Source organism: Brachypodium distachyon, chromosome 3, assembly GCF_000005505.3.
Source record: "Brachypodium distachyon strain Bd21 chromosome 3, Brachypodium_distachyon_v3.0, whole genome shotgun sequence".
Classification (NCBI taxonomy): Eukaryota; Viridiplantae; Streptophyta; class Magnoliopsida; order Poales; family Poaceae; genus Brachypodium; species Brachypodium distachyon.
This window is the reverse complement of record NC_016133.3, coordinates 38271648-38297377: the sequence shown is the minus strand read 5'-3', so window position 1 is coordinate 38297377 and position 25730 is coordinate 38271648. Positions and strand designations below refer to the sequence as shown.

General features: G+C 44.2%; 2 protein-coding genes across 4 annotated transcripts; both read right to left on the bottom strand.

The window, feature by feature from the left end:
- Positions 1-73: 73 nt before the first annotated feature.
- On the bottom strand, positions 74-5552 carry LOC100846835 (vacuolar fusion protein CCZ1 homolog). 3 transcript variants are annotated; one of them, XM_003574450.4, is made up of 10 exons: positions 5074-5551; positions 4164-4257; positions 3409-3592; positions 3138-3247; positions 2331-2426; positions 2061-2212; positions 1754-1997; positions 1416-1571; positions 936-1165; positions 74-511 (listed from the first exon to the last, which is right to left on the bottom strand). In XM_003574450.4, exons 1-10 carry the CDS (start codon positions 5241-5243, stop codon positions 481-483), a joined length of 1467 nt encoding a protein of 488 aa, XP_003574498.1. In that variant the 5' UTR covers positions 5244-5551; the 3' UTR covers positions 74-480. The 3 variants fall into 3 exon arrangements, with proteins under 3 accessions (XP_003574498.1, XP_024317633.1, XP_010235140.1); XM_024461865.1 differs by having other exon boundaries at positions 1754-2212; positions 5074-5288; positions 5414-5541; XM_010236838.3 differs by having other exon boundaries at positions 1754-2212; positions 5074-5552.
- Positions 5553-14012: 8460 nt separating this feature from the next.
- Positions 14013-18872, bottom strand: LOC100829715 (probable transcription factor RL9). Its single transcript, XM_003572162.3, has 6 exons — positions 17782-18872; positions 17561-17637; positions 16895-16940; positions 16589-16805; positions 14637-14709; positions 14013-14547 (listed from the first exon to the last, which is right to left on the bottom strand). The coding sequence occupies exons 1-6, from the start codon at positions 18485-18487 to the stop codon at positions 14425-14427; spliced, it is 1242 nt and encodes a 413-aa protein (XP_003572210.1). The 5' UTR covers positions 18488-18872; the 3' UTR covers positions 14013-14424.
- Between the last annotated feature and the right edge of the window lie 6858 nt (positions 18873-25730).

The window sequence follows — 25730 nt, the reverse complement described above, 5'->3', positions numbered from 1 at the left end:
AATATGAGGCAGCGAAAATTGCAAATGGAATAGCAACTTAATTTCTCCCCTCTTTTTTAGTCGCCTCAATCTCTTTTGTGGAAGTTTCAACTTTCAAGCCTCTTTTCCATTCATATTCTCAAATAGGCAGTATAAAAAACTGGTAAACTGTTTAGTAAACATTGAGCAACTCAAAATAACACACAAACTGACAACGGCTATGAAACATAATACATCCGCAAGTTAACTACCCTCGTCAGCAAGTCCATCGTCAGCATAGAAACGAGAATGTGTCCTGGAAGGCCGCAAGACTGTAAGGCAAGCCATGCTGGTCTGCTCTATATTATTATCGGAAGTCTCTTTTCACGCATAGACTTTAGTACACCTAGTATGAATCCAGTCATGACGAGAGACCCACTTTCATTACACCTTAAAGGAACCATCCAGTCCGACCCCATTTGTTGTACAATGGAGAAGAGGCGACATCTCGTGGTGGTGCTTTTAGTCTGTCGAGAATGCTCCTTCACAGTACCTGAGAGGAATGCAATTAGCAAGGTTGTTATTAACTGCAGTTTAACGGTGCTATGGCTGGGGACAGAAAAATACCAATTCAAAGTGTAATGTAAATATGTAATCAGAGCGGATGACATAGATCCAGGAGTACCATTCAAATAAAAGTGAAGGTTTACCAGTTTGGTCAAACAGAAGATCTATACAACCCTTTTTAGGGCATTAAAAGAGGAGCATATACTTTCACGAAGCATGAAAGCACAACGAACCAAAAAAATCTTCAATTTCTTAATCAGCTATTTCATTGGAATGGCTGCCCGACAGAGCACATAGAAGATTCATTATCCCAAATTGAGTTAACCACAGTATCATTGGCATGGTAACTGTTGCCAATGGTAACTGTGAATATGAAACTGAAATTGGCCACCACATAACAAAAAGAATACCTGTTGCTAAATTTCTCGACAGCTGTAGACGCATAAAGAAGTGTTTCCCCACCCTTCTCTAAAGCCATATAGAGTTCTCTTCCTCGAGTAATTTTAGCAATAACCCATGCATTGTTTTTCGCTCTGATGCATACTTCAAAGTCTTTGTCCCGGGTAGGGTCACTCCTCTTAGCTCTTGACTTCTCTAAATCCATTTCTTCTCTCAGCCTATTGAGGGCAAGTAGAGAATCCTGCACAATTTCATCACACAAGAAAATTTAACAGACATGGAACGCAAATCAGTCTGAAGGACCACTCAACCTTGAAAAAAAGGCTAAGCTTAATAAGCAAGTTAGTGCCTACTAGTTTATGAAAGTAACATCATCAATCCGCATGACTTGCAGCTTACACATGTAGGGAGATGGATATATCTTTCCCAAATGAATGAATGATCAAGAAAAGAATGGTCTGTTAGTATTTTACTCAATGTGAATAACAAACCTTTGACAGGGTGGTGACTTTCCCAGGCGGGGAGGCTCTTGATATTTTTCTGTCTGGATCCACGAGTAAGTAACGATATCCACCAACATGATAGGCATTTTCTCCTCCCCATCCTCGTGCTAGTTTTTGTTCAACCATGACAATGTTCTCTGATGCCTGCAAGTCAGTCGAATTGTTGAGCATTGCATTAAAGTCCATGTTCATAAATAAATAAATAATACTGAGAAGAACATGCTAGTCTTTTTCCCACAAACTAGGATAGTCCGGGTCAGCTTTGAATCAGGAAAAAATATTTCAGAAAAATGATGAAAGTTATGCAATAATGCAATATCACACACATTTTCAAGAAGATGCCTCTTCACATGAGCAATACCCTCTTCTCCGTTTATTAGCGAGGAAGCTGGAATCAGCAATAAGATGGTGAGGCTCTTGTGCTGATAAACACATAGATACATGCGCTCCTCTGCCTGCTGGAACCACAGTATCGGAGTCAAAGGTACAGCACCACGAACTTCTGTAGTTGCAAACTCAGCAGCAACAAAACCATCCTTTCCCTTAGACAATTTCTCACGCTGGAGAGGCCTGAAATTATGACGCATCTGATTTTGTCCATCAGGAGAAGTATCACGAGATCGACTATGATACCTTTCTGCTGTAGCTGCTCCATTCGACGAACTTGAGGTGGAGCCAGCATTAACATAAACCCCTTTCCGCAAATAAGACCATGAGTTTGCATTGGATAAAGCACGAGGAGTCAACCGCAGGATAGCATACGTATATAGGTTTAGTGTATCATCCTACAACAGAAATAGAAGACTTACAATCTTTCACCACAAGCAAACCACATGCCATGAACCAGAAAAGGCCAAAAATAGAAGAAAAAAAACAGAAGTACTGATTGCAGAGAGATCATACCGGGGAAAGTGTCGTAGATACCAAGAGATCCTCGAATAATACAATTGATTGGCAGGCAACATTTCCAAGACACGATCCAAGAACTGTGGCGAGTGACTGAAATACTAAAACATCAATGGTTGAATTGACATGTATGGAAAGTGTTAGAAAACCTGATTCCAGATAATACAGTAGAGCACAATGTTTATACACTGCTGCTGTGGGTTAACCTAAAAGTGCAACATGGGTTCCAATTGTTTCTGAAGAAACACACAGGAAGCTTCTACATACACCCAGAAGGACTTTTACTGTGCTACAAGCGAAAACTTTATGCAACCATGTTTTAATGCAAAATAAGTGATCAACGGCATCACACTCTAAAAAGCATACCATATTTAAAAACCTACCAACAAGTCATGTTAACCAATTGCATATATCATAATCTACGAAGTAGAACTAAAATTCAGCCTTTAGGTGAAGCCAACTGGAGAAGATATCAACTCCTCATGACTTAGGGTGCTACCGTGCTCCTAAGTCGAGGTAGCAGAAACACAGAAAGTTATGCAAAACATTCAGAAAAAAGAGTGGATTGGCACAATATATATGTGAACCATCATGCAAAAATTCATCTCCAAATTCGATTCACACACTGCTTCTAAGTAAACCTAGCACAACTCTGAACAAGATATGAACAAAACCTTGCATGCGCTAAGCAGGCAACCCGGCTTAGTATTGCGCTTGTTGATGGAGTAGGAGACAGTTGTTTTTTCTACTGAAAATTACAGTTAAGATGGAGAACACATAAGATTTCAAAACTATACAGACTACCTGAACTTCAAGTGCCACTTCTCGTGAGACTGTTAGCATTTGGACTGTTCCCCGCTCCTTTAGGCTGTCACGGTAGGTTGGCAATTGTAGCTTTTTGCCAACAGTGAAATCTGCTCAAGAACATATAGATGGAATTGGTGTAGCTATTAAATTCACAAATACCATATGTTCTTCAAGAAGAGGTTTAATATGTTCATTTACTCTTGCAATATATCATGCTAAAACTAGAAGGAATTACGATGACCACAGCATAATGGAAAACTAAACCTACCGCTTAAATAATCTGTGATAAATGTGTGGAGGTGACCGCGGGCAAGTTCAGCACTTGGTTTTCTGTCAAGTAAAGATCGGATTGGGCCATGAAACATTGTGAAAAGTGAATGAGATTCTTTAAGTATTCCTTGCAATGCAGCACAACGCAAGGTTGATTCACTATCCTTGGTCTTCTCCACCACCTAAATATGAAATTGCATGTGAGCGGTAAGTAAACGAAAGAATCATTTCATTTATTGTTGTGCAGAGGATGCAAATACAAATTTTCAAGGAAAAGAACAAAGTCCCATGTTCATCAATCAGAGACCAAATTTCCAGCAAAAAGGTTCCAAGAACAGGTAAAAATGCTCAACTGCATTAAGTCGTTTACATTATTGTACAACATGGCATAAAAGAGAAATTTCGGTTCTAGTGTGGAATATCTCTTAACTCCTACAAATGAATATTTCCAGACTTTGCAATGAGTACCATTCAATGGTAACAACCGCCAGCTAGTCATCATTTATTCTATATCAATCACTAACTTTTACATCCTGTTAGATAAAAAGAGCAATTCTATCAAGAAGCAAACCCAACCGACATGGTAGAAATTTGCTCAAACAGTGTTGAAATAGCAAAAACACATAAATTTATACTTCATTTCAGCCAAAGATTGCTGAAAGCAACCACGTGACATATGTGGTAAGCAACACAAACTTAAAAGGCAAAAAAGATTGCTAAACCAAAATGCCAAATGTAGTGAACAGCCATTACCAGAACCATCCAAATATCTGTCTCAGCTTGGTAAAAAACATGGGAATGTCTATCTGATTCTATCACCTCACAATCATCTTCAGGGGAAAATATTCTGCACATAATTAACATCAGAGAGATGAAATGGCTAAATACAACAAAATAAGGCAAGAAATGAAGTAGCACAAGTAAAGGATCGACATTGATTGGAGAATCATTTGGGACGTAAAGCAATGATAAACAAACTGCTGCCTACAAAGCGCTCTGATCTGTGGGCCTTTTATGGTTCCATGTTAGTCCATACTAACAGATGTTCACAATTGTCCAGTGATCTAATGGAATATATGTGAATTCTCTACAGAAAAGGCGATCTAAAGAACTTGGTACCTTTAAAATTAAGATGTACTTAAAGCAATACTTTGACCTTAAACACTGTAAGGTTCGCAATTTGCAGCGAACCAACACTTAAAACCTTTGGTTCAAGTCCCGCACGACATATGTAAGTTCTTCCTTGAAAATTATAAGCAGGAAGATATGCCACCAAATTCATGAACACTAGATTCCACTGCATGAGGAACTGATATGCCACGCCACAAAGCTTAGTGAAATTTGGGCTTAATTAAGTTTTGGGAGCAGCAAGCTAGTGCTTATTACGGCTCGATAAGACCGAACGCCTACAAATGTAAACAAATACTCCCTCCGTTCCTAAATACTTGTCGTGCTTTTAGTATAAATTTGCAGTAAAACCACGACAAGTATTTAGGAACGGAGGGAGTAAAACACAATGGAATGATGTCGCCAATGTTATGTACCAGAACAGAAGAAAGTCTCAACTGAAATGGTAACTGGTTACTGGTAACGACAAACGACCGCTAAATGCACAACTACTTCAGTTCCTTGCGAGAATCGTGCAGCGGAATGAAAAGCAAACCTTGTGAAAGTGATGATCCCCTCACAGAGGCCAATGACGGAGAGCTGGAGGAGGATGGGGCAGTCGGTGGGGTGGAAGAAGAGGATCTTGTCGAGCTCCTGCCCCTCCTGCTGCCCCCTCCTGAGGTCGAAGACGCACAGCTGCGCGCCGTCGGTCGAGGATAACCCCATCTGAGACCACGGGCGGAGGACCCAGTAGGGCAAGGTCCGCCCTACCTTGAATTTTGCCTCGGTTACGAATTGGGGAAGATTATGAAACGGGGAGCTAAAGGGCGGAATCCGTTCGTAGGGTGATGGGAGGAGAAATGGTCGGGAGTGAGAGAATCAAAGGGGAGATCAACCTGCGGTGGAGACGCTCGTGCGAGGAGGAAGGGGCTGGGGCGCTCGGCAGCGGGATGGGTGGCGGCGCTCGCGCGATGAGGAAGACGATGCACGGAGCGAGGTGTCTGTATAGAGATCTCAGAAGATTTCCTGTGCTACCAACCAGGCTCTCGTCTGCTGCTACCAAACTCCAAACTCCAGTGCCAACCTGGACCGTGAGATCTGATTCAACGGACAGGATTAAAGGCATCCTCAGCCCCATCCCTGCCACGTATGCAAAAAGAACCCCGTTGGATGCAGATTAGACGTTCCTGGTTGCCCCGGAGCATGGAACTGTGTGTGAGCACCTAGGCACTCTTTAGATGGTGGTCAAACATTGTCCTACAATTTTTTGGTCATTGACCAAAATTTGGTTTTTGTTTGGATGAAAGCCAACTATTTGGCAAGCAAACATTTCATTATCAATTCTAATTCATTTTTTTGACCAAAGTTGCCAATTCATGGACAATCAAAACCTCAACCAAATTTTTGGCATGGCACTTGTGGGCTCAAACCAAACAGCCCCCTAAAGTCTTGTAGCACTAGAAATCTTCTCCTTTTGGCAAAGTCCGAGAGCCCGCGAGCTTAGCCCCTGTGCGAGGCCCAGCACAAAAATAATCATGCCGGACTGGCCCGAAGCTCTGCCTGTGCCGTGCCTGGGATTCAAGCTCAGGCCCTTGGGCCAGCCCGACACGGCCCGTTTATATTATTTTTTTGGATTAACACACTTGACCCATTAACCTTCTCCATTCTGTACCAACCCACCACTTTTTTCTCTTTTAGCCCACATTTTTTCATGTTTGGTCTAGCACAATCATTTTTTCTCTAATCTGGCCCAACCCGTTGTTTTCTTTTTTCCTTTTTCCCTGATTTGGCCCATGTGGCGAGATGGGCTTCGGTAGGCCCCGTCGGGCCTTAACGGGCCTGGGCCGGGCTCGGTGCAGTGCCTGGGCCTGGTGGAGGAGATTTCGCTCTATTGTCAGGCTTCACCGGGCCGCGCTCAGGCTAGGCCATTTTATCCCGAGCCAGGCTAGTGCCGGCCCGTTGGCCACCTATAGGGGTCTGGGTCACTCAATAGTGAGATGGGGCAGAGGGAGGCCAACTACGAAGGGGTGCCAAAGATAATAAAACGAAGGTAGTATTTTTTTTTTGCCAAGCTATGCATTTGGACGGGGTCCGATCAGAATGGCATCGTAGGAGGCAGCAACAACGAGTCAATTGTCGTCTGCTTTAGTGGCCAATCTTCGACCGTGATGACGGGTCTCGTGTGAGGCGGTGCGCGTGGTGTTCCAATGTGCCTTCGCGCAGTTGACGACGACATGGCTTGGAAAGACCGACTCTCCGGGAGACGCAACTTCTCACCCTTTTAGTTCTTTTGGCTACCTACTATTAACATCCGTGCATGATTGCTTGATGTTGTCTTAATTGTCTTTTCTTTACCCGTATTTCTTACGGAATGAAAGTTGATATGAAAATCATCTTCCTTATGACAGTAGATATGAATAATCATGTTCAGGTGGTGTATTTTTCTTTTTAGAAAATTCTGATTTTGACAAATCATGTTTCACCTTCTGTGGTTCTTGCTGATAAGATAGCATATCTCTCGAAGTATGGAGAAGAGCATTGTTTATTGTGCCAAATATCTAATTGATCTTTTTACGTCGGTGGGTATAGGGATATCTTTGGAAACAAAACGATATAAACATTTGAGTTGTTGGCCGTTTGTTCACTCCACCGAAGAACTGTTTGCAAATTATAGTAACTGACATATATTCTATGTTATATATATATTTGTATCGTGATCTTTCAATTATGGTTGATTTGACATATAATATGAGATAATTAATATTTAACACAAACATTTAAACAAGTCATGTAATGCATGAGCATTAAAATAATTCTTGAAATACATAATTTTAATTTTTTTACAACGCGCAATCTTTATATAGTACTATCTTCGTTTTATTATAAGATGTACCGGACAAAAATGCATTGTAAAAAAGTCCGAACAAACCAATTTTATTATATTATATTTTTACAAGCACACAAATATTTGAATGTGATCTCTATGTTAACTCCTAGCGGTAAGATAGTAATTCGCCATATCTATAATAATTTTTGTCCTCCGCCGATGTGTGAGACCGGAACTGCCCGAAAAAACACCGGCAGCTCCAATTAAGCGAAAACCTTCTGGTGGTGACTTGGTGGCACAATCGCGCAGCCCGAGCTGACCTGATGCAGAATCCTCCGTTGCTTGGTCCCAGGAGAGAGGGATCTAGCGGAGCGAAGGTGGTGACATGATGCGCTGGAGGTAAGGCAGGAATAGGGCGTGGACGAGCGGTTAGGGTCGACGACGGGGCGGTGTGGTGTCCTCGGTCGATCTGTTACCGGGCCCATGTTATGTCACGCGTAAGTGGTCTTTAGCACAGCACCGCGCATTGCTGGACTATTAAGATCGGCCTGAGAAGCCCGGCCCATTGGAAAATGGCACGGCCCGTTGAAAATGGATCACAGCCGGATGGAAAATAAAAGATGAAATCTAGTATGACAAATATTGTCTAGCCCGAGAAGCGCGACCCATTAGAAAATGGCACGGCCCGTTGAAAATGGACCACAGCCTGATGGAAAATAAAAGATGAAATCTAGTACGACGAATATTGTCTACTTTTTCTACAAAGAGATCGTCTCTTATCTCTTAGTCAGAAGAAGGCTCACATTTTTTTTCATTTATCTTTTTTCCATGTCAGCAATCTACGTGGCATTATTAGGATAAGGTTGATACCACCCATTCTGCACAGGCTGCTTCGTACAAGGTCCTACCTATAGCTAGACAACTATGGCTACAAAATCTAATGATCGGTGTCGCCTAAGTCATACTAGTATGAAATAAACTAGAATATCGTAGTGATCATTTAGAAGTACTAATAAATTGGTAGTAATATTAAATAGAAAAGAAGTCAATGATCGTGTCGAATAAGTCATAGTGCTTTTCTCATATACAGGGCTATTTATCTATTTTTCACGAGGAAAAAAGAGCTTTATTACTCAAGAAACATGTTTACAATCAGTAGCAATAGTAGCCACAATACAGAGATGGGCTATTTTTGACTTAAATGATGACTACAATGGAAGACACAATGTTGTTTTGGCCAATCTCCGGTTCCAAGGAATAGTGTCAGCTATAACTGATTTCACGGTAAGGCAAATAGGGCAGCTATTTCCCGATACAAATTAAGTACCATAGCTTAGTTTTCAGGCTCCAGAAAAGCTATAACGTCACAGTATAGTTAGCTGTTTAAAACCATATGTTTAGAGACAGATTTATACATACGTGTTCTCAGAGTTTTGACAAAAATCGTGTCAAACATAATGTTTCTGAAGAGTGGAGCCAGTATTAAACAAACGACTTTGTTAATTAGACACGTTACTGGTTTCGAGGAACAGCAAGAAACGATATAGTAGATCGCATGGCGATAAGTGTCATGATATTTTGCAGACAGTGGCGATGAATCATCAATGAGTGACAGTACACATGGTCCCATCCTCGTCTGCTCGCGCCAGAAGCCCATGCAAACGAGAGAGAAAGGGCCAGAGAGATTTAAATGCACACAGTGCAGCCCTTTATTTGCTTTGGTGTGTTTGCCTTGCCTTGCCTTTTCCTTCTTTGTCTTAAATTTGCTCTCTGTGTTTTGTCAGGTACTGACCAAAAGAGCCGACAAAGTAAACAATACAGTGACATAGACGAGGGGGACAGACAAACATGGGCCACAGCAAAATGATTTTGCAATCGATTGCTTTATGATTGGTTTTATTTCCCTGGACCCTCTTCCTTTTCTCTTGTTTTAGCCTTGCACCGCTATAAATTTATTTATCCCATTGGAGTCTTGAAACCAACGTTTTATACCATGCGAGTTTTTTCTAGCACATTGTCGATCTGATTGAGTCTTATTACTCCCTTAAGCATCTATTATATATGAACAAATTTTGACTTTCTTTTCCCAGTGAACTTGCATCATTTTGTAGAATAGTTTCTTTTTTCCAATTATTAGTGGTAAGGTTTCATCCAACCTCCCCCCCCCCCCCCCCTGCACATTCCAAGCCTATTTGTTTTAGCAAAAAAAAATCTCTTATATAGTTAATAGTTGGTGGCGATTATACATCTTTTCCACACATTCCAAAAACTAGGATCCCAAAATCTAATCTCTTCTTCCCTGTTCCAAAAATTAGCCCCCTCCAAATCTAATACAATTAGCATATTCCTTAAGTATACTAGATCAACACCGGATTTTTCTAAAAAAAACGGTGGCACAATAAAGAGAAATTAAAAGGTCCAAAAGGAGAATGACACATTCCTTACGTGAAAAACATTTGTTAGGTCAAAAATGAAAATACTATAGTGAACTACGCAACAACGCGTGGACACTTAATTAGCAAGTCTTTACTATATCTCTTAATTTACAGTTGGATGGTACGTCGTCCCCGCACATTCCAAGTATTAGAGCTCCGAAATCTAATCTAATCTAATCTAATCTTTAGGTTCAAAATTCAAAAAATTTGCCCCCCCCCCACCTGCCCCTAAATCTAATACAATTAACACATTCTTTATGTATGTACACATCAGCACCAAACTTTCTAAGAACTAGATGATACCCGCGCCTTGCTGCGGGAGTATATGGTATATAAAAAATTGAACTTTAGTTTAAGTACATGTTCACATAGCCATATATATTCGGAAAACCCTTATTTACTGAAAATATAAGCAATAAAAAATGGGCCACAACATTTAAATAAATACTCGGACTTGGGTTTGGAAAAATTAACCCGCCGCCACAATGTTCTGCGGTGTGGACTTCTGGCCCACGCGAAGCCGGTGGACGCGTCGAGCTGCATGGAACCGACTACCTTGGGCAGCTTCTCCCACTTCCTGGCTGGCGGCTGCGCGTGGGGTAGTGCGGTAGTATGAGCGACTCCTCGATGTGGGCGTGGGCGTCGACGGAGAGAAGCATCTCGAGGAGCCCGAACACATGGCTTCGTCAGGCACCATGGATGGCCCAAAGTTCTCCCTCACCAGCTCGCGTACGGCACCGCGGTAACACGGCGGCAGCACAGGAGGAAGAGGTCCAGTACGCAGCGTAGTCAACGGACGGTAAGCCGCAGAGCTTGAGGTTCCTCCACCTCTGTGCGCCCCTGCAGCACGGGCTGCCGTACGTGGAGCTCGGCGAAGATTTACCCGACGGTCCACAGGTCTACGACAGCGTCACGACATGGCTCGGCGGCAGCAGAAACGACGGCAACGGCAAGAAGATGTTGGCGAGGCCGATGGCGGCGACATGCATGGAGCTTGGTGTCTCTGCTCCATGCTTGATGTCCCGGTGCATCACCCCTCTCCCATGCATGGGACTGCTCCAGTCCTGTCTGCAGCTGACTATATAGCACTTGCTTTGCATGCATCGTCAGCGGAGGACCATCGATAATTACTATTGAGTGGGAATTGGAATTGGAAGTGGAAGAGACAGATCGAGGGAATGAAGGAAAATGGCACGACGTTTTGTTCCTTAATTAGTGGGATTGTTTCCATTTTACTTGATTTTTTTAAAGCAATTTCCATTTTACTTGATAATGGAACATGGGGGAGGAAAAGGGAAATGGCAAGGTTGTTCCACAATTAGTAGGTCGGTTTCCATTAAAGAGGCGTTGGTTTTTTTTTAAGCGAAACCCACAGCCTTTATTAATCAATCAACATAGGGATACAAGCATCGTTCCAAGGCTGAGTAAGCCAAGTGAACCGACCGTGTGGTAGGGACAAGTAGCTCTTAACAAGACTATGAGCATCCAAGTTCGAAGATCTACTCTCATAGACAAAAGTAACATCTAGAAAATCTCTACTCCGGACGGCAACCTCACGTAAGATAGCGTTGTAACTGCATCGGTTACCTTCCAGAAGACCTTTGATGACGGCTTGGGCATCCGATGCCACCCGAACTCGCTGGATATTTAAATCCTTTGCCAGAGCTAGCGCTTCACAGCATGCAAGAGCTTTCAACGTCGGAGGATCAGTGATAGCTGGGAACACCCAGGCTGAAGACCCTTGGTAGCAGCCCAACTCATCACGACAGACCACCGCCGCTGCCCCTTTGTTCTGATTCTTAGCAACACCTCCATCAACATTCATTTTAAACACACCCACTGGCGGAGGAATCCAGCGAAGAGGTGCTGGAACCAGTCCAGCCCTAGCTCGAGGTGGATTAATCGATTGAAGCACTTGCAATTCTGCCATCAACTTCTGCACAAAACTATGGACAGTCAACGGGCTCTGAAATATGGATTCATGTATAGCCTTGCGCCTCGCCGACCAAATTGCCCAAAGAGTCAGAAGAATCTGCGTGAACTCCGCATGAGAAGTTGTGTCAATTAGATGAAACATCCACTCGCGGGCATCCGGGCAAGGGGACGCGCACATGTGCTCGACAAGCTGATCATACGCCAAAGCCCACACACACCTCGCCATTGTACAGTCCAGAAGAGAATGCCTCCAGGAGTCATTAGTAGCCTGACAAATCGCACATATTGTCGTTTCCTTCATATGCCGATGTTCAAGTAAATCACCTATGGGCAACGAGCGATGTGCTAATCTCCATGCAAAAACTCGCACTTTGGAAGGCACCTTGGTCTTCCACAACAGAGTCCAAGCTTTCTCTGATTTCAGAGAACTAGACGATGGCCGCTTCTCTAGCCAGTCCTCGCGGCTCAAAGTGCCATGCCCAGAAATCACCATAGTTGAGCGTGTTCAACGGAATCGCAAGAATTGCCTGTGCATCCATCGGTAGAAAAAGCCTCCTCACCACTGCACCATCCCATTCACGAGTAGTGGAGTTGATCAATTCTGACACCATCACTAGAAAGTCAGATTTTGAAGTTGTATAAGGCAGACGCCGCTCATCGCGCGGTATTCAACTATCATGCCAGATCGACGTTGTCTTTCCATCGCCAATACGCCGGACAATGCCCAGTTTCAGAACGTCCCGCCCCTCAATAATAGCCCGCCAAATCTGAGACGGGCGATGCCCCAAGTTAGCTTTCATCAATGAACTCTGCGGGAAGTAGACAGCGCGGAGGATCCTGGCGCTCAAAGTGCTCGGATGAGCAAGCACCCGCCAAGCTTGCCGAGCCAGTAACGAAAGATTAAATAGCTCGATATCTCGAAAGCCAAGACCCCCCATATACTTCGGCATAGTCATAGTGTCCCACGACACCCAATGGGGTTTTCGCTTGCCTTGCTTGCTTCCCCACCAAAAGCCATGGATCATCGAATTAATCTTCAAACATAAGCCTCTTGGAAGATTAAAACATGCCATCGAATAAGTGGGGACTGCCTGGGCTACAGATTTAATTAGAACCTCCTTCCCCCCAGCTGATAGAACCTGCTCCATCCATCCTTGTACTTTACCCCAGACACGATCCTTCAAATATTTGAAGGCACCATTCTTTGAGTTCCCTACATCCGTTGGCATCCCAAGATATTTAGCACTCAATGATTCATTAGGCACTTGTAGCAGATCCATGATCACATGTCTAGTGTCCTCCGGGCAACCTTTGCTAAAATGAATTGAGCTCTTTTGACGGTTTATCCGCTGACCCGATGCATTGCAATAAATGTCCAGAACTTCTGTAATTGCCTCCACACCTTCCACATTCGCTTTAGCAAATAGCAAGCTGTCGTCTGCAAATAAGAGATGATTGACCGGGAGAGTTGTGGGCGCCACGACGATGCCTGACAAATTTTCTGAATTCCCCTTGCTCCTTAACAGGCAAGACAAACCTTCAGCTGCTAGCAAAAACAAATATGGTGAAATTGGGTCACCCTGGCGGATTCCCTTGGACGGGCGGAAACCCTCCGTTCTTTCTCCATTGAACAGCACCGAGAAAGACACAGATGTCATCACTCTCATGATCGAGGACACCCACCGATCCGAGAATCCAAGCTTGGACATAATGTCCTGTAAATATTGCCATTCCACCCTATCATACGCCTTCATCATATCAATGCGTAATGGGTTGATCCTATCAGCCATATTTTCCTATTCTCAAACGTGGCTAGCTATCTCTGCGAGAGCCCAGGTGCAGAAACGGGCCAACTGCATGACGGGAGGAACCGGGGTATGCGAATGTACGCACATGGGTGAAGAAGATGGGGAAAAACAAGATTAGAAATTAGAAAATCAGAAGAAAATTAGAAGATGGGAAAAAGGCTGACATGGACGCTGACGTGGATAGCCTGCATGTGCAACTTGCTAAATTTATTGTATTTAGTGGACTTCAACTTTATAGAGTTTATAGATTAAGGCACGTTCGTTACGTGAAAAACATTTAATAGGTTAAAAATTAAAAATAAAGGTGCAAATAAAACTACGCAACAACGCGCCGTCACTTAGTTAGTAACTAATTACTTAACTAAGAGTTTCTTGCGAGCAATAATCGCTTAAGATATATATACTAAGAGAGTGAAACGATTTGGACAGTTTAGTCAAGCATATTCCACGTTGCTTACAGCTGGAAAACAACCAGATACCAATACGATGGTTTGAAAAGGAGAAAAAACTGTGTTAGAAAGATAGGAGAACTGACAGGACAAATTTCCCTCCCTTAATTTCCATATGCAGATGAGGCATTACACTACCTAGCTAGTCACGAAGTCAAGTATAGAACATCTTTGGGATTTCTAATAATCTAGCTGGTTCCCTCACGGACAAACTACAATACTCAACTCTCTATAAAAGATGACGAAAAACTACTGAAAGATGAGATAATGAGGTCACTTGTGTGTTCTTTTGACGAATCTGGAGCACGTCTCTGTGTGCCGCTGTTCAGCCCTTCTCTTTTTTCATCAGATTTGCTGAATTCTTGGTAGCACACTCGCCCTGATGAAAGTATGGCCATAGGTCATAATTAATGGTATGGCTGAAATTCGGAAGCCAGGCATGCGTCTAGCTAGCTAGTCATGATCTGCACCATGCCAATTTGGTCGCCCTAGCGTGAACTCGAGGCTTGGGCAGCTCAGTTCATGGCTGGATACCTGCAACTGCAAGCTACTTGATCTACAAGCAGGCTCTATTCCCTGACATATATCGAGATGAACACAATGTAATTAGCATTTTGGTTTAAGAAGAGGCAAGGAAGAGGATAAAAATAATTTACATGTGTTACCTCAACTGCTCGTGAAGCTCCAACCAATCGATGAGCGGCAGGGTCACACCCGTTTGATGACGGCCACAGATCTCTGAATAGAAGTTTTGGTTTGGCAAATTTGTGAGTAGATCGGGTGTAGAGGTGCAACTTGCAGTACAGTAAAACAATACACATTGTACGTAGTCGTTGTCTGTACTCTGAATCTGATCTAGCTAGCGCTATATGTGTCGTTTGCAATTCCTTTAACCAGGAACAGTGACAGTACGTAGTTGCTGTGGCTAGCAATCATCGTAAAATGGCTAGCTGCAGGGTCACATTGCTCTCTAGGCAACAAGTCATTAAAATATTATACTAGTGTTCGTACAAATGTATGCAGTGCAGGGCCACAGTACATATTAATCACCATTGTCCGTGTGAGTTACTCTATGCATGCATGATGCTCTCTCTCCCCCCTCCCTCGCGATTTCGATTTCTCTGACTACAACAGTTAGTGGAGTAGTACTAATACAGAATTATCTGTGACAAGGCTGTTAACTAAACTTTATAGTATATTAACATAAATTAATTATAGTACTGTAGTACTCGGTATAGGTGACATTCTTTTCGCCACAGATCTCATGCTTGGGACACGTTCTCCTAGATCTTTATTTATTACGAGAACCCCACCCTTTTTAGCATAACACAGAACACAAAAGGAACCCAACCTTTGGATATATTTGTATTGCACCCTTAATTCTAGTGTTTACACATGGCTTCTTAATAACGATATTTTTCTTCTTCATATTAAGGGTGCAAAGTGGTCAGTCTGCGAACCCCACATATAATTAATTTTAAGCGAAAAATGAGAAATTGTACTACTCTCTCCCGTCCCAAAATAAGTGGCATGGATTTGTATATCTCAAATAAGTGACGCGGAATTGTATAGATATACAAATCTACGTTACTTACGTACTATGCAAATCCACGTTACTTATTTTGGGATGGAGGAAGTAGTTAAGTTCACTTATTTGTATATACTTACACCGGCTTGTGAGGTATCCGTGTGATTTTTTTTACATGGAAAACATGCATCTTTACTAGGCACAAGAACGTTCTACTTCTAGCTAATCCAGAAGTAATGTTCAACCTTAATTTTGTGCTGAAATAAATTAACTAACGTTAGCATGCATGTTTAGAGAAATAAAATTTCCTTATGGGCTAAAGAAAGGTTTCAGGCGCCTTAACATCAGCAACTCCGGACCGGTGTACGTGTAGCACACAGGGACCTTTTTGAACAGTGACTTTGGCGGGGGGGGGGGGGGGGGGCATGGAAACATGCAACTATCATTACTGTACGTAAATAAATCAAGAAAGAAGCAGAAATTGTACTGCATGCTACTCCATGTTCCGATGAAAAATAAAGGAGGCTATATTATGATCTGAAGAAGTCCTTGGCAACACATTTCTAGGATTGCATGTCGGATCTGAGGTCAAAGCCCAGCATGCAGCACTCCCCTGGACTGGAGACACAGCCATGCAGTGATAAGAAAAGGTAAAAAGACAGTCTACTGCTTGAGTTGAGACTTGAGAGGGAGAAGGATAAAAAGAGGACAAAGCGCCACAGCTAGCTAGCTCGTGAAACTTCACACGTACACTCTGATATATGAATGAGATGCCAATGCCATGGCTGGTTCTCTTCCCGTGTTGGTGTAGGGCCAAACCATCTTTTGAAGCTCTGGCCATTATCGCATTACCGCTAGACACCACACTTCTGTTGGCAACTTTATGTTTGGTTATCTTTGCTCCTAAGCCATCTGCTAAAACTACTGTGTCACGTTATCTCATGACAAGTTACTTACTGTCCAGATCGTGAATGCAACAACAAGAGTAGCCGGCCAGCGAAAAACGTGACAAGCCAGACAAAACAGATCGAGCACACAACACAGTACAACTACGTACTGCTGCTGCACTGCTCAGATATATGACATTACCTTGAATCGCTGCGTGCCCTGCTGTCGGAGTTGGCGGCCGACGATGAGCAGTCGACGTCGCCGGCACCGGCGGCGGCAGGGCTCGCCGTGCACTCGGAAGAAGACCGGTTGTGCTCGTTGAACAGCTGTGGGTTCATGTCGCCGCCCGACGTCGCTTGCCTGACGCTGTCCGGGAGGTTGTCGTCGCCGGAGCCGGAGCCAATGCCGTCCATTGGCCCTAAATTAAGAAGGGTAGCTCTAGCTGGGTTAGTAAATTGCTTAGAGAGATTGGAGTTTGGCAAATGGGGATAGGAATGTTTTAATTACCCGAGGAGGATGCAGGCTTGTCAGTGCTTTTGACGGTCCTATACATCTGGGAAAAGAGCAGCACGAAAAGAATGACCAAGAAAGCAAAGCTGCAGATATATCTCTTTGGGGAGATATATATGAAAAAGGAGGCGATGCAGGATGTGGTGGTAAAAAGACAGCAATATGATGGATCAGTGAGCAAAGCATACACCAAGAAATGGACAAACAAAAATACTATGGTGAATTGGTGCCATGTCTCTGGTCCTAGCTAACTTAGCTTAGCCCATCTCTTTCTCTCTCCTCTGTGTGTGGCTGGCCGGGCTCCTGCATGTTTCCTTGTTCAGTGCTTGGGGCAACACACACACAGATTGCATTATTGTGTAATGATGGCAACTTTTTCTAGCACCCACACACATGCATTTCACCTCCCTCTCTCTAGCCCCCCTCTCTCTCTAGGGATGGCAGTTTCTTGCCTAGGGGAAGCGCACGACTTTCTCTCTCATTTCAGTTTCCGTCGGAATCTGTGCCGAGATTGGACCTCCTTGTGCAGGCACCCCAACAAGAACAAGAACAGTGGCCAACAACAGCACTGAATTTAAAGGGATTGGACGGTACAACAAGAGAGAGAGCCGAGCAGCTAGCAGCCCTAATTTGGAGCCGGCCGGCCTCTTAATTCGAACTCACCTGCAAATGGCTCTTCACATGGGCTAGCGTCAGATCCTTCACGTCCATCAGCTCCAGCACCGACTTGGGCGTCGCACCTGCAGCATAATGCGCCCAATCGATCAACAAGAAATTAGCAATTCATCGGCTGCAGATCGATGTTCGTTGTTTCAACATGAAATGATCCGAGATTGCAAGCAAAAATGAGATGTGCAAGCGGGGATTGAGGACAGAGGACTGACGCTCGTGGCCGCCAAGGAGCTCGACAGCGTGGACGAAGCGGGCGTGGAGGCTGCTGGTCCAGCGCATCCGGGGCGCGCGCATGCTGCGGCGGGAGCCCGGGAGCTTGGGCAGCATGAAGCGGGACGCCGCGCCCAGGGCGCCGTAGCCCCGGAGCGTGTCCGCGAGCACGCCGTGCAGCCGCCCCGTGCTCGACAGCATCCGGTGGTATGCCGAAGGCGACAGGAACGCCGCCGCCGAAGCCGCAGCTGCAGCGTCCACCGAAGACGAAGGCGCCGTGGACGATGGAGGCCACGCCTCGGATGACTGGCAGTAGTAGGGGTTGTTGTAGAACGGATGATGCGCGGCGCCCGGCCTGCTGTAGACGGGTATGCCCCGGATCGGCCGCGCCGAGGACTCTGCCGCGGCAGCGGCATCCAGAGGACGCGTCGGCAAGGTCACTGGCACGGACGACGACGCCATCATCTGCCTGAGTCGCCACGGCAGGACGTCTGCCTGCTGATGACCCTGCGGCGGCGGCGGCGGCGGCGGCGAGAGCGACAGCTCGGTAGACGCCGTGGAGCCGTTCAGCCGCCGCCACGGGTCCCCGCCTGCACCACCTGCCGCCGCCGCCGCGCCCAGCCCCGGCGCGGACGTCGGCATCATCGTGCCGCTGGTCGGAAGGCTGATGTGCAGCGACAGGTCAGGGGACGGCGCCGCCGCCTCCATCCACCGATCGAACACCTTCCGCGCGTGCGCGCGTGAGCGCGGTGGGTAGTGGCAGTGCAAGGATTCCACCGATGGAAGGTTCTTGGTGTTCTTGGGAGAGGCCTCTTGTGTTTGTTTCTGCTTGTGTTTTGCGATGTCTGGTGCTTGCTGCTGCCTCTCTTTTTTTTTCCTTTTCTTTTTTTGCTTTGTGTGCAAATTTCTACCACCACCGCTGCTGCTATCTTCTACTTTGTCTCTCCATACATCTCCCCTTTCTCTTCTTCCTTTCTTTCTCCCTCAAGATATCAGGAGTGACATGAGAGATGGATGGAATGGAATTGGTGTCTTGCCTTGTCTTGGTTAGGTACTGGTATTAAAAGGGGCTGGTGACCGCTGAGAGAGAAAGTGGAAAGAGTATAAATGAAGAGAGATTTCCAACGAGCAAGAAAAGGATATACCGAGTGGGAGGCTATGTCGTTTGGGACCCGGCCTTCACGTTTCAGAAAATGACAATCTTACAAAATATGTAGCAAAAAGGAGTCAAAAACCGGAACTTTTATTGGATTGATCTTCTTTGTACATGCAACATGAGTGTCTAATTAATTGTCTATGCTTAACATATAGTGTATCTCAAAGTCATCCCTTCCCATTGCGAATACAAAACTAAACCAATTTTTCAAAGCAAACTTTACTACGCACAACCCACGTATCTCAAAGCAGATTCAACGGTGAAAGATATGAGAATCAATGTGCCCAGGCCAGAAAATCCCCTACCCCAAAATATAGGTGGATATCATGCATCCGCGGGCCTTTGTTTCTCATGACATCCGCAATAGTAGAGTGAGTACTGACTCTCCACGTCATCTAGAGTCAACGGTAAAATAACATGTGCAATGGTTTGTGTTTTTAAATTGATCTAGATAATTTGTTAGCATTAAAGCGATGTTGCACAATGGTTAAAAGGTCGACTCTTAGCTGACTCTTCGTCGATTCTTTCCTTAAGATGAGTCAGATTCACGAAGAGTCTTTTTTTTTATCGGAGACTCTTCCCGAAGAGTCAGTTCTATTCTCCTATTTCTCTTTTCTCCACACACACAAAATTTAAATAAGAGTTGGTTAAGAGTCAACCATGCGGATGTCCTCGTAGCTTTCTCCTCCAACTAAGCCTGGAGCTGGAAGTTCGCATGCTGTTTGCAATGGCCTGATGATGTGTGGGTGTTCTTCTTCTTTTGCCTGACTGGAATCTGGTTCTGGTGGCCTGGTGGGACGTTGCTGATGGACAGCCTCGACTTCGTGCCTGTTTTCCGCTGTTAAGACCTGGAGGGAGTATGCACAAGGTGTAGGGGGTGCTGCAGCTTGAGTTTTGGATGTTTAAGCTCTGTCCTGTTTTGTATTTGCAGGCGGCGGTGCGAATAGGGCTGTTTCGTTAGAATCCTTTGTTTTTTTCTTTTTCTGGGATGAGTGCCCTTCAGACTCTGATCTTGTACCGAACTATGGTTTCTTTAATGGAAACAGGAGGGGAAACCCTCTTTTTCAAAAAAAAAATCATAGTTGGTGATGCAGGCGAGATCCTGCTTAATTGATTTGCTAACTCAAAAAAGCATTATTCGCAAAACAAAAAAAACATTATTCATGACAGACGGCCTTTTCTAAGTTTCTTTTTAACGCCGGGGGCCCAGCCCATGGGGCCTGATCGTCATTTTTACCCTGCCCTTATCTTTTACTGCGTTGACCTCCAATGTCCCGTGGATCCACGGTTGGCCCAATAGAAAACGAGCTGAAACGCACCTTTGCTTCGAGAAACACCGATGGCCGTAGCTCCCCAGATATTCCCCGCCCTATCCAGCTGCGATGCGACCTTGTCTGGAACTATCATGTCACCCCCACATGCCCAAATTCCTCACGCAGCAGAAAGACACGAGCCTAATTTGACTCCCCTATGCTTGCCGTCCACCGGTCTGCGCGGTCTGTCAACTTCGAATCCCAAGGTTACATCAAGCGAGGCATGGCTCCCGCGAAGCAAGGGCTTGCAGGCAGATGCATATCCGCTCGGTTGGAGCTTGTCTTGCAAAGCGGATTATCATGGTATTTGTATTTGTATTATTTTCTACAGAAATTAAAAGTGTCGTGGTACATGGTACGATACTAGACTATTTTACATTATAGATACTAGTCTAGTGTCCGTGCGTTATCATGGACCGTTAAACATAAACGCCATACACTAACAAAGAGGTCATGAAAATTTATTGCTACTCCAGCTAATTAGCAAAGAAGAGAAACAGTACCGATCCGGAGTCTCGTGGATGCCACCGGAGGCGCGGGGAGGCAGTGCAGCAGCGGATTTGGCGGCGCGCGTGTGGATTTGAGGTCGGGCTCAGCATCTCGCGCGCGTCAGGGACGGACGAAGCGATTTTTTCTTTCGGACTCGTGGTTCGATGGGCTGGACAGACCAATCCCCCCAATTGGGCTGGGCCTAGGCCGAAGCCCAAATCGTGCGACGGACGACAACTGGCGAAAAAACACTATTATCTTTATTATTATATTATTATTATTTTTGCGGATAGCTATTCTCTTTATTATTAGGTTTAGATTATTATTTTTTATGCATTGATGAGGTCCAGCAAACCTACATTCCCATTTTTAAAACCCCTTGTGCAGGCGCTTCATCCATGGAGGACTCTCATCCATGCATGATATTATTCAAGATCTAGAGCATTTTTTTTAGATGACCAGGGAACCTCGACCCCCGGCTCCATTTTATCAAACAGCATGCACCCAATAGTCCCGTCTCAAACTAGCTTCCAGCCAACTGGACATAACATTGACGCTAACGTTGATAGGGCTGTCGTCCGTGTTTGGATCTGCCGGTTGCTCTTAATTATCGTCAAATCATCCAAATATATGGACACACTAGCTAGCTAAAACGATGATCATACTGTAATTTGAACTGTTTTATTTGTACTCTGGGTACAACAATTAATATCGTGTATATACATACGTGCTCGTAGTCGTTCGTACGTCCGGCCGTTGCGTATAAAGCAGCAAAGTCTACCACCGTTTAATTACTGTGGTAGATCTCGCTCTAATTAAAGGCGCGCATCAAGAACCGTGACAGCACGTACGCGCGTGAACATTATTGGCACTGAACCATCCACGTCTTTGGTATCGTTCGATTCAAATTTCACAAGCCGAATTATCGGTTCTCAAAATAAAGCAGCTCTCACTACCAGAGGTTCCAAAATGACATACTGTTTCCTACCAGTAAAATACTGTATACTACTCCGTATATGACAGTACGTACGTACCATCCGCAGGCTAAAGAAAATCAGTACCACCACCCCCGGAGCTAGCTACGGATTGTACTGCATGATCGGGAAGGATAGACCAATATGGGGTGACATCAATCAGTCGAGTCCGTAAAACTTTCCTTGTTCCTTTGCGACGACACAGCCGATTCCCCATTGATTAACGCTTCAACAGTCTCCTCGTCCTGTCGATCGAGACAAAAGAAAAAAAAAGAATACGGAATTCACCAATACGTACGTACGTACTCACGCGCTGGTCCTGCACAACAAAAATTAAATCCGTCAACAGTAAAAGCCAGCAGCGTATATATCCACGCATGCACGCGGCGAGGCCTCTCATCAACAGTAAGTAATACCAGTAATGGATTAAGGGCCGGAGATGCGCATTTGGGGAGAAGATCGAGGTCAAGCTGTTGGGATTTGGGGAAGAGATCGAACTCGAATTGGAGGAATTAAGCAGGGGAACTGGGGAAGACAGCGTTGTGCGCACGGGGGCGAGATATATTCCCGGCCGGCCGGCGCCGCGAAGATATTCCGTGAGTGTTAATCGGAACAGACATTTCCTTCGCCTCTCCGCGATCGGCATAACTATGCAAGTACACGCCACATGTTCTGCTACAGTATTGTATAAACTACTACTGCTAATTAAACTACTAACCGCGAGGTTCATGACAGCTTACACAGCTGACAAACGCACCTCGATCTCAAGGACATTTGGGAGAATGGAATGCTCCGCTGATTCTGCCCAAAAATTCCCCTTTGACTTCTCTCCCTCGATCTCTCACACACAAACATCTCCATCCCTCTTTCTCTCTAACATTCTTGTGGTGGGCCCCGGAATAGACACCAAACCGGGAGAAGGCTCCAAAACCTAGTAGGGCACACCGTAGTTATAAGTTTTGACTTGACGCATACCACCATGTGGCTATACTACAGTGTCCTTTTTAATTAGTGCCAAATTGGGTTTCCCTTTTCTTGACATGACATTTAACATTTTTGGTCGTATGAGATTTCATATATAGATCTGGTTGATGATGTGAGGTGGCTACTGCTCGGTGTTTCACGGTAGCATAATGGCAGCCGTACGTGTATGATACTTCATATTGTAGAACTTTAGAAGACGAAATAGAGCAAAAGTCCAGATCCAACTACTTTCTCCGTCCCATATACGAGGTACATACTCATTCCAAGATTACAAATTTAACTAGTGAAATATATAAATTATATTTCATAAAAAATATATCGTTAAATTCGTAATCAAATGAACTTTTTAATGATATATTTTTTACGTATATAGTTTATATTTTGGTAGTTAAATTAATGATTTTGGGACACGTGCGTGCCTCATATATTGGGAAAGAGGGAATAGTACTTAGTAGTGTTGTTGTACTCCGAGGCACATGACACGGTTGTTCGAACCATGTACTCTTATTTGTGATCGATCTCGCTAGGATCAATGGCTGAGAGACTAACATGATGCATGGCAACAGGAAAGCCACGTCCTTGCAGGTTACCTTTAGTAGTAGCTGGCGCTTATCGATGGCGAGAGGTTTCATATATAGGGACTTCATCTCCAGGACTACGGTGTTCTAGCTGCAGGAGTGTGTGCGCTTGTGGTCAGTAGCGGAGGCATGAAAAAAAATTACGTGCTGCGGAGTTTACACAAGGAGAAAACCACGCACAACACTAAAATAACAGTATATTGATATTGCTAATTTGTGTTTAGCAATGAAAGTAAAATCTCAAAAGTAAAGTATTGGCATAAATTATGGACTATTTTCTACAGATTGGGTTTCTAGGCAGATGTTCAGGTAAAAGAAGCGAAAGTCACAGTTTTTTACATGTAGTACAGGCCGGCCTGTGCATGCATGCATGCATGCGTGTAAACCAATGATACTGTTACTGTACGTGTGCGTGCAATTTTCCACGAGGCAGAGAGAGGGGGCAGCGGGGTGAAGGAGAAGAACAGTGTGCAGCATAAATGCCGCGCAGGCCGTGGGATGCATGCATGGTGGCAGTCACATGTACAACATAACTGCGGCACATCGTCCTGGATGCAAATTATGAAGGCATGATGGCAACTACTGTTCATTTCATTCACTTTGCTTCTGCTCCGATGATGCAGAGATGCATGGACGGCCGGTACGCCGGCCGGGTCGTACTACTTCATGTGTGTTTGCTGTGTACTAGCTAGCTGCTGGCCGGTACCACCCCCTACATGCATGGCTATGCGTGTAGGTTTATATGGCTAGCTTGATTCAGAAAGCTATTTGTCTTTATGGCCAACTTATATACTGCCATGAAAGGGGCATGTGCATGCTGTGGGCGCATACATGCATATGCACATTGTTGTGAACAATGAGCATGCATGGGCCTGACCATTGAGTATTTGCAGTCATAAAATGGAGATGTTATGACTGCAATAACCGAACCGAAAATGGCTTTTGAAGCTTGGACTTCTTGGAACCCTTCATTAAAATAAATAAATCACATTTCTGAGTTTCCAAAAATTCTGTTTTGTTTTCGAAACTAGCTAGTTAGATCACGAAATTGATTAATTGGATGAATGAGGTGAATGGGACAAGATTAATTGTACTTCTACTAGTAGTTAATTTGCATTAAAAAGTTTACTCTAACAGTTAGTATATGCTAATTTATTAACGTCGTAGGACTAGTATTTGTTACTTATGGTTAACTCGTGTAGACATATATATGGTCATCCAAGATATAGCTTATGATAGATGGATGGTTGATATAGTCAATCACTCGAGTACTCCATGCATCCTCCATTATTTTTCTTGAACTCCTCATGCATGCTCCATTCATGGCAAATACTTCCTTTGTCTTATATTAAGTGTCTTAAATTTATCCTTATGGATGTATGTATATCTAAAAAACGTCTAAATACATGTAATATTTCGACATTTAATATGGGACGGAGGGAGTATCCTGTTTCTTCCGATCGTGCGTTTTACCGTGGGTTGCCTCCGTATCACAAACCTACTGCAGCTAGCTAGCAGTAACCCACTAACTTTTGTCTTCCATATGCATGTGTATATATATGTCCTTGCAGCCAGTACTCATCTGTTTACTACTAATAATGTGGTCGTAAACAAGGAGAAGAGATGAATCGAGTTAATGCTGATTCAGGAATGGAGTGGTAAATGCCCCCCAGTTCTGTACAACATCTACCTTTCTTTTTGTTTCACTGTTTGATATTTAAGTTCTTGCTTGAATTGGTCGGAACACAAAACTACATATAGTCATGTCATGTTTTCTGTACGAAAGTAGTTAGATCGCGAAATCTTTGCATCATGAATTCATGATTAGCTATACACCTCTACAGATCTACCTCTGTCGATTTGACGTTTTTTCTCCTCCTGAACCAACTTTTGTTGGTTCATTGATGTAGTTGTGCATAGTATATATGCTGCTCACATGTACCTTTCCTTGTGTAAACTATGTTGTTCACACTGTAACCAAACTTTGTTGCTTATTGCCGAGGAATCTAATGATCTTATGATCCTAATTTGCGCCATAGTACCAACTATAGAATTCCCTCCATACATGGCTAACAGTACGTTGTAGCTAGAGAGCTTCACCTTCAGCTAGCTCAATGCCAACTGATGCGACTTTTTGAGAGGTCATCTGTCGGAAGAGCTACTATAAGGTCTCTGTCTTGTAAAAAAAAGCTTGTAAGTCTGTTGGAACACATAATTTTAATTAATTAATAAAAACACGAAATAAACGAGACTACATTTCGTACGAGGCCTTAATTAGGATGGATGATCAGAAGCTTTGTTAATTACGCTGGAGCCGCAGGTAACAGATCGATGGACAGTACAAAGTAATGGAACGTGGTAAGTACAGCATTGTGCAAGAGGGGGAGAATGGCCACCAGATAAAGCCAGGGCAGCATTAAAGTTGTTGACAGCCACCCACAGGGCATTATATTAATT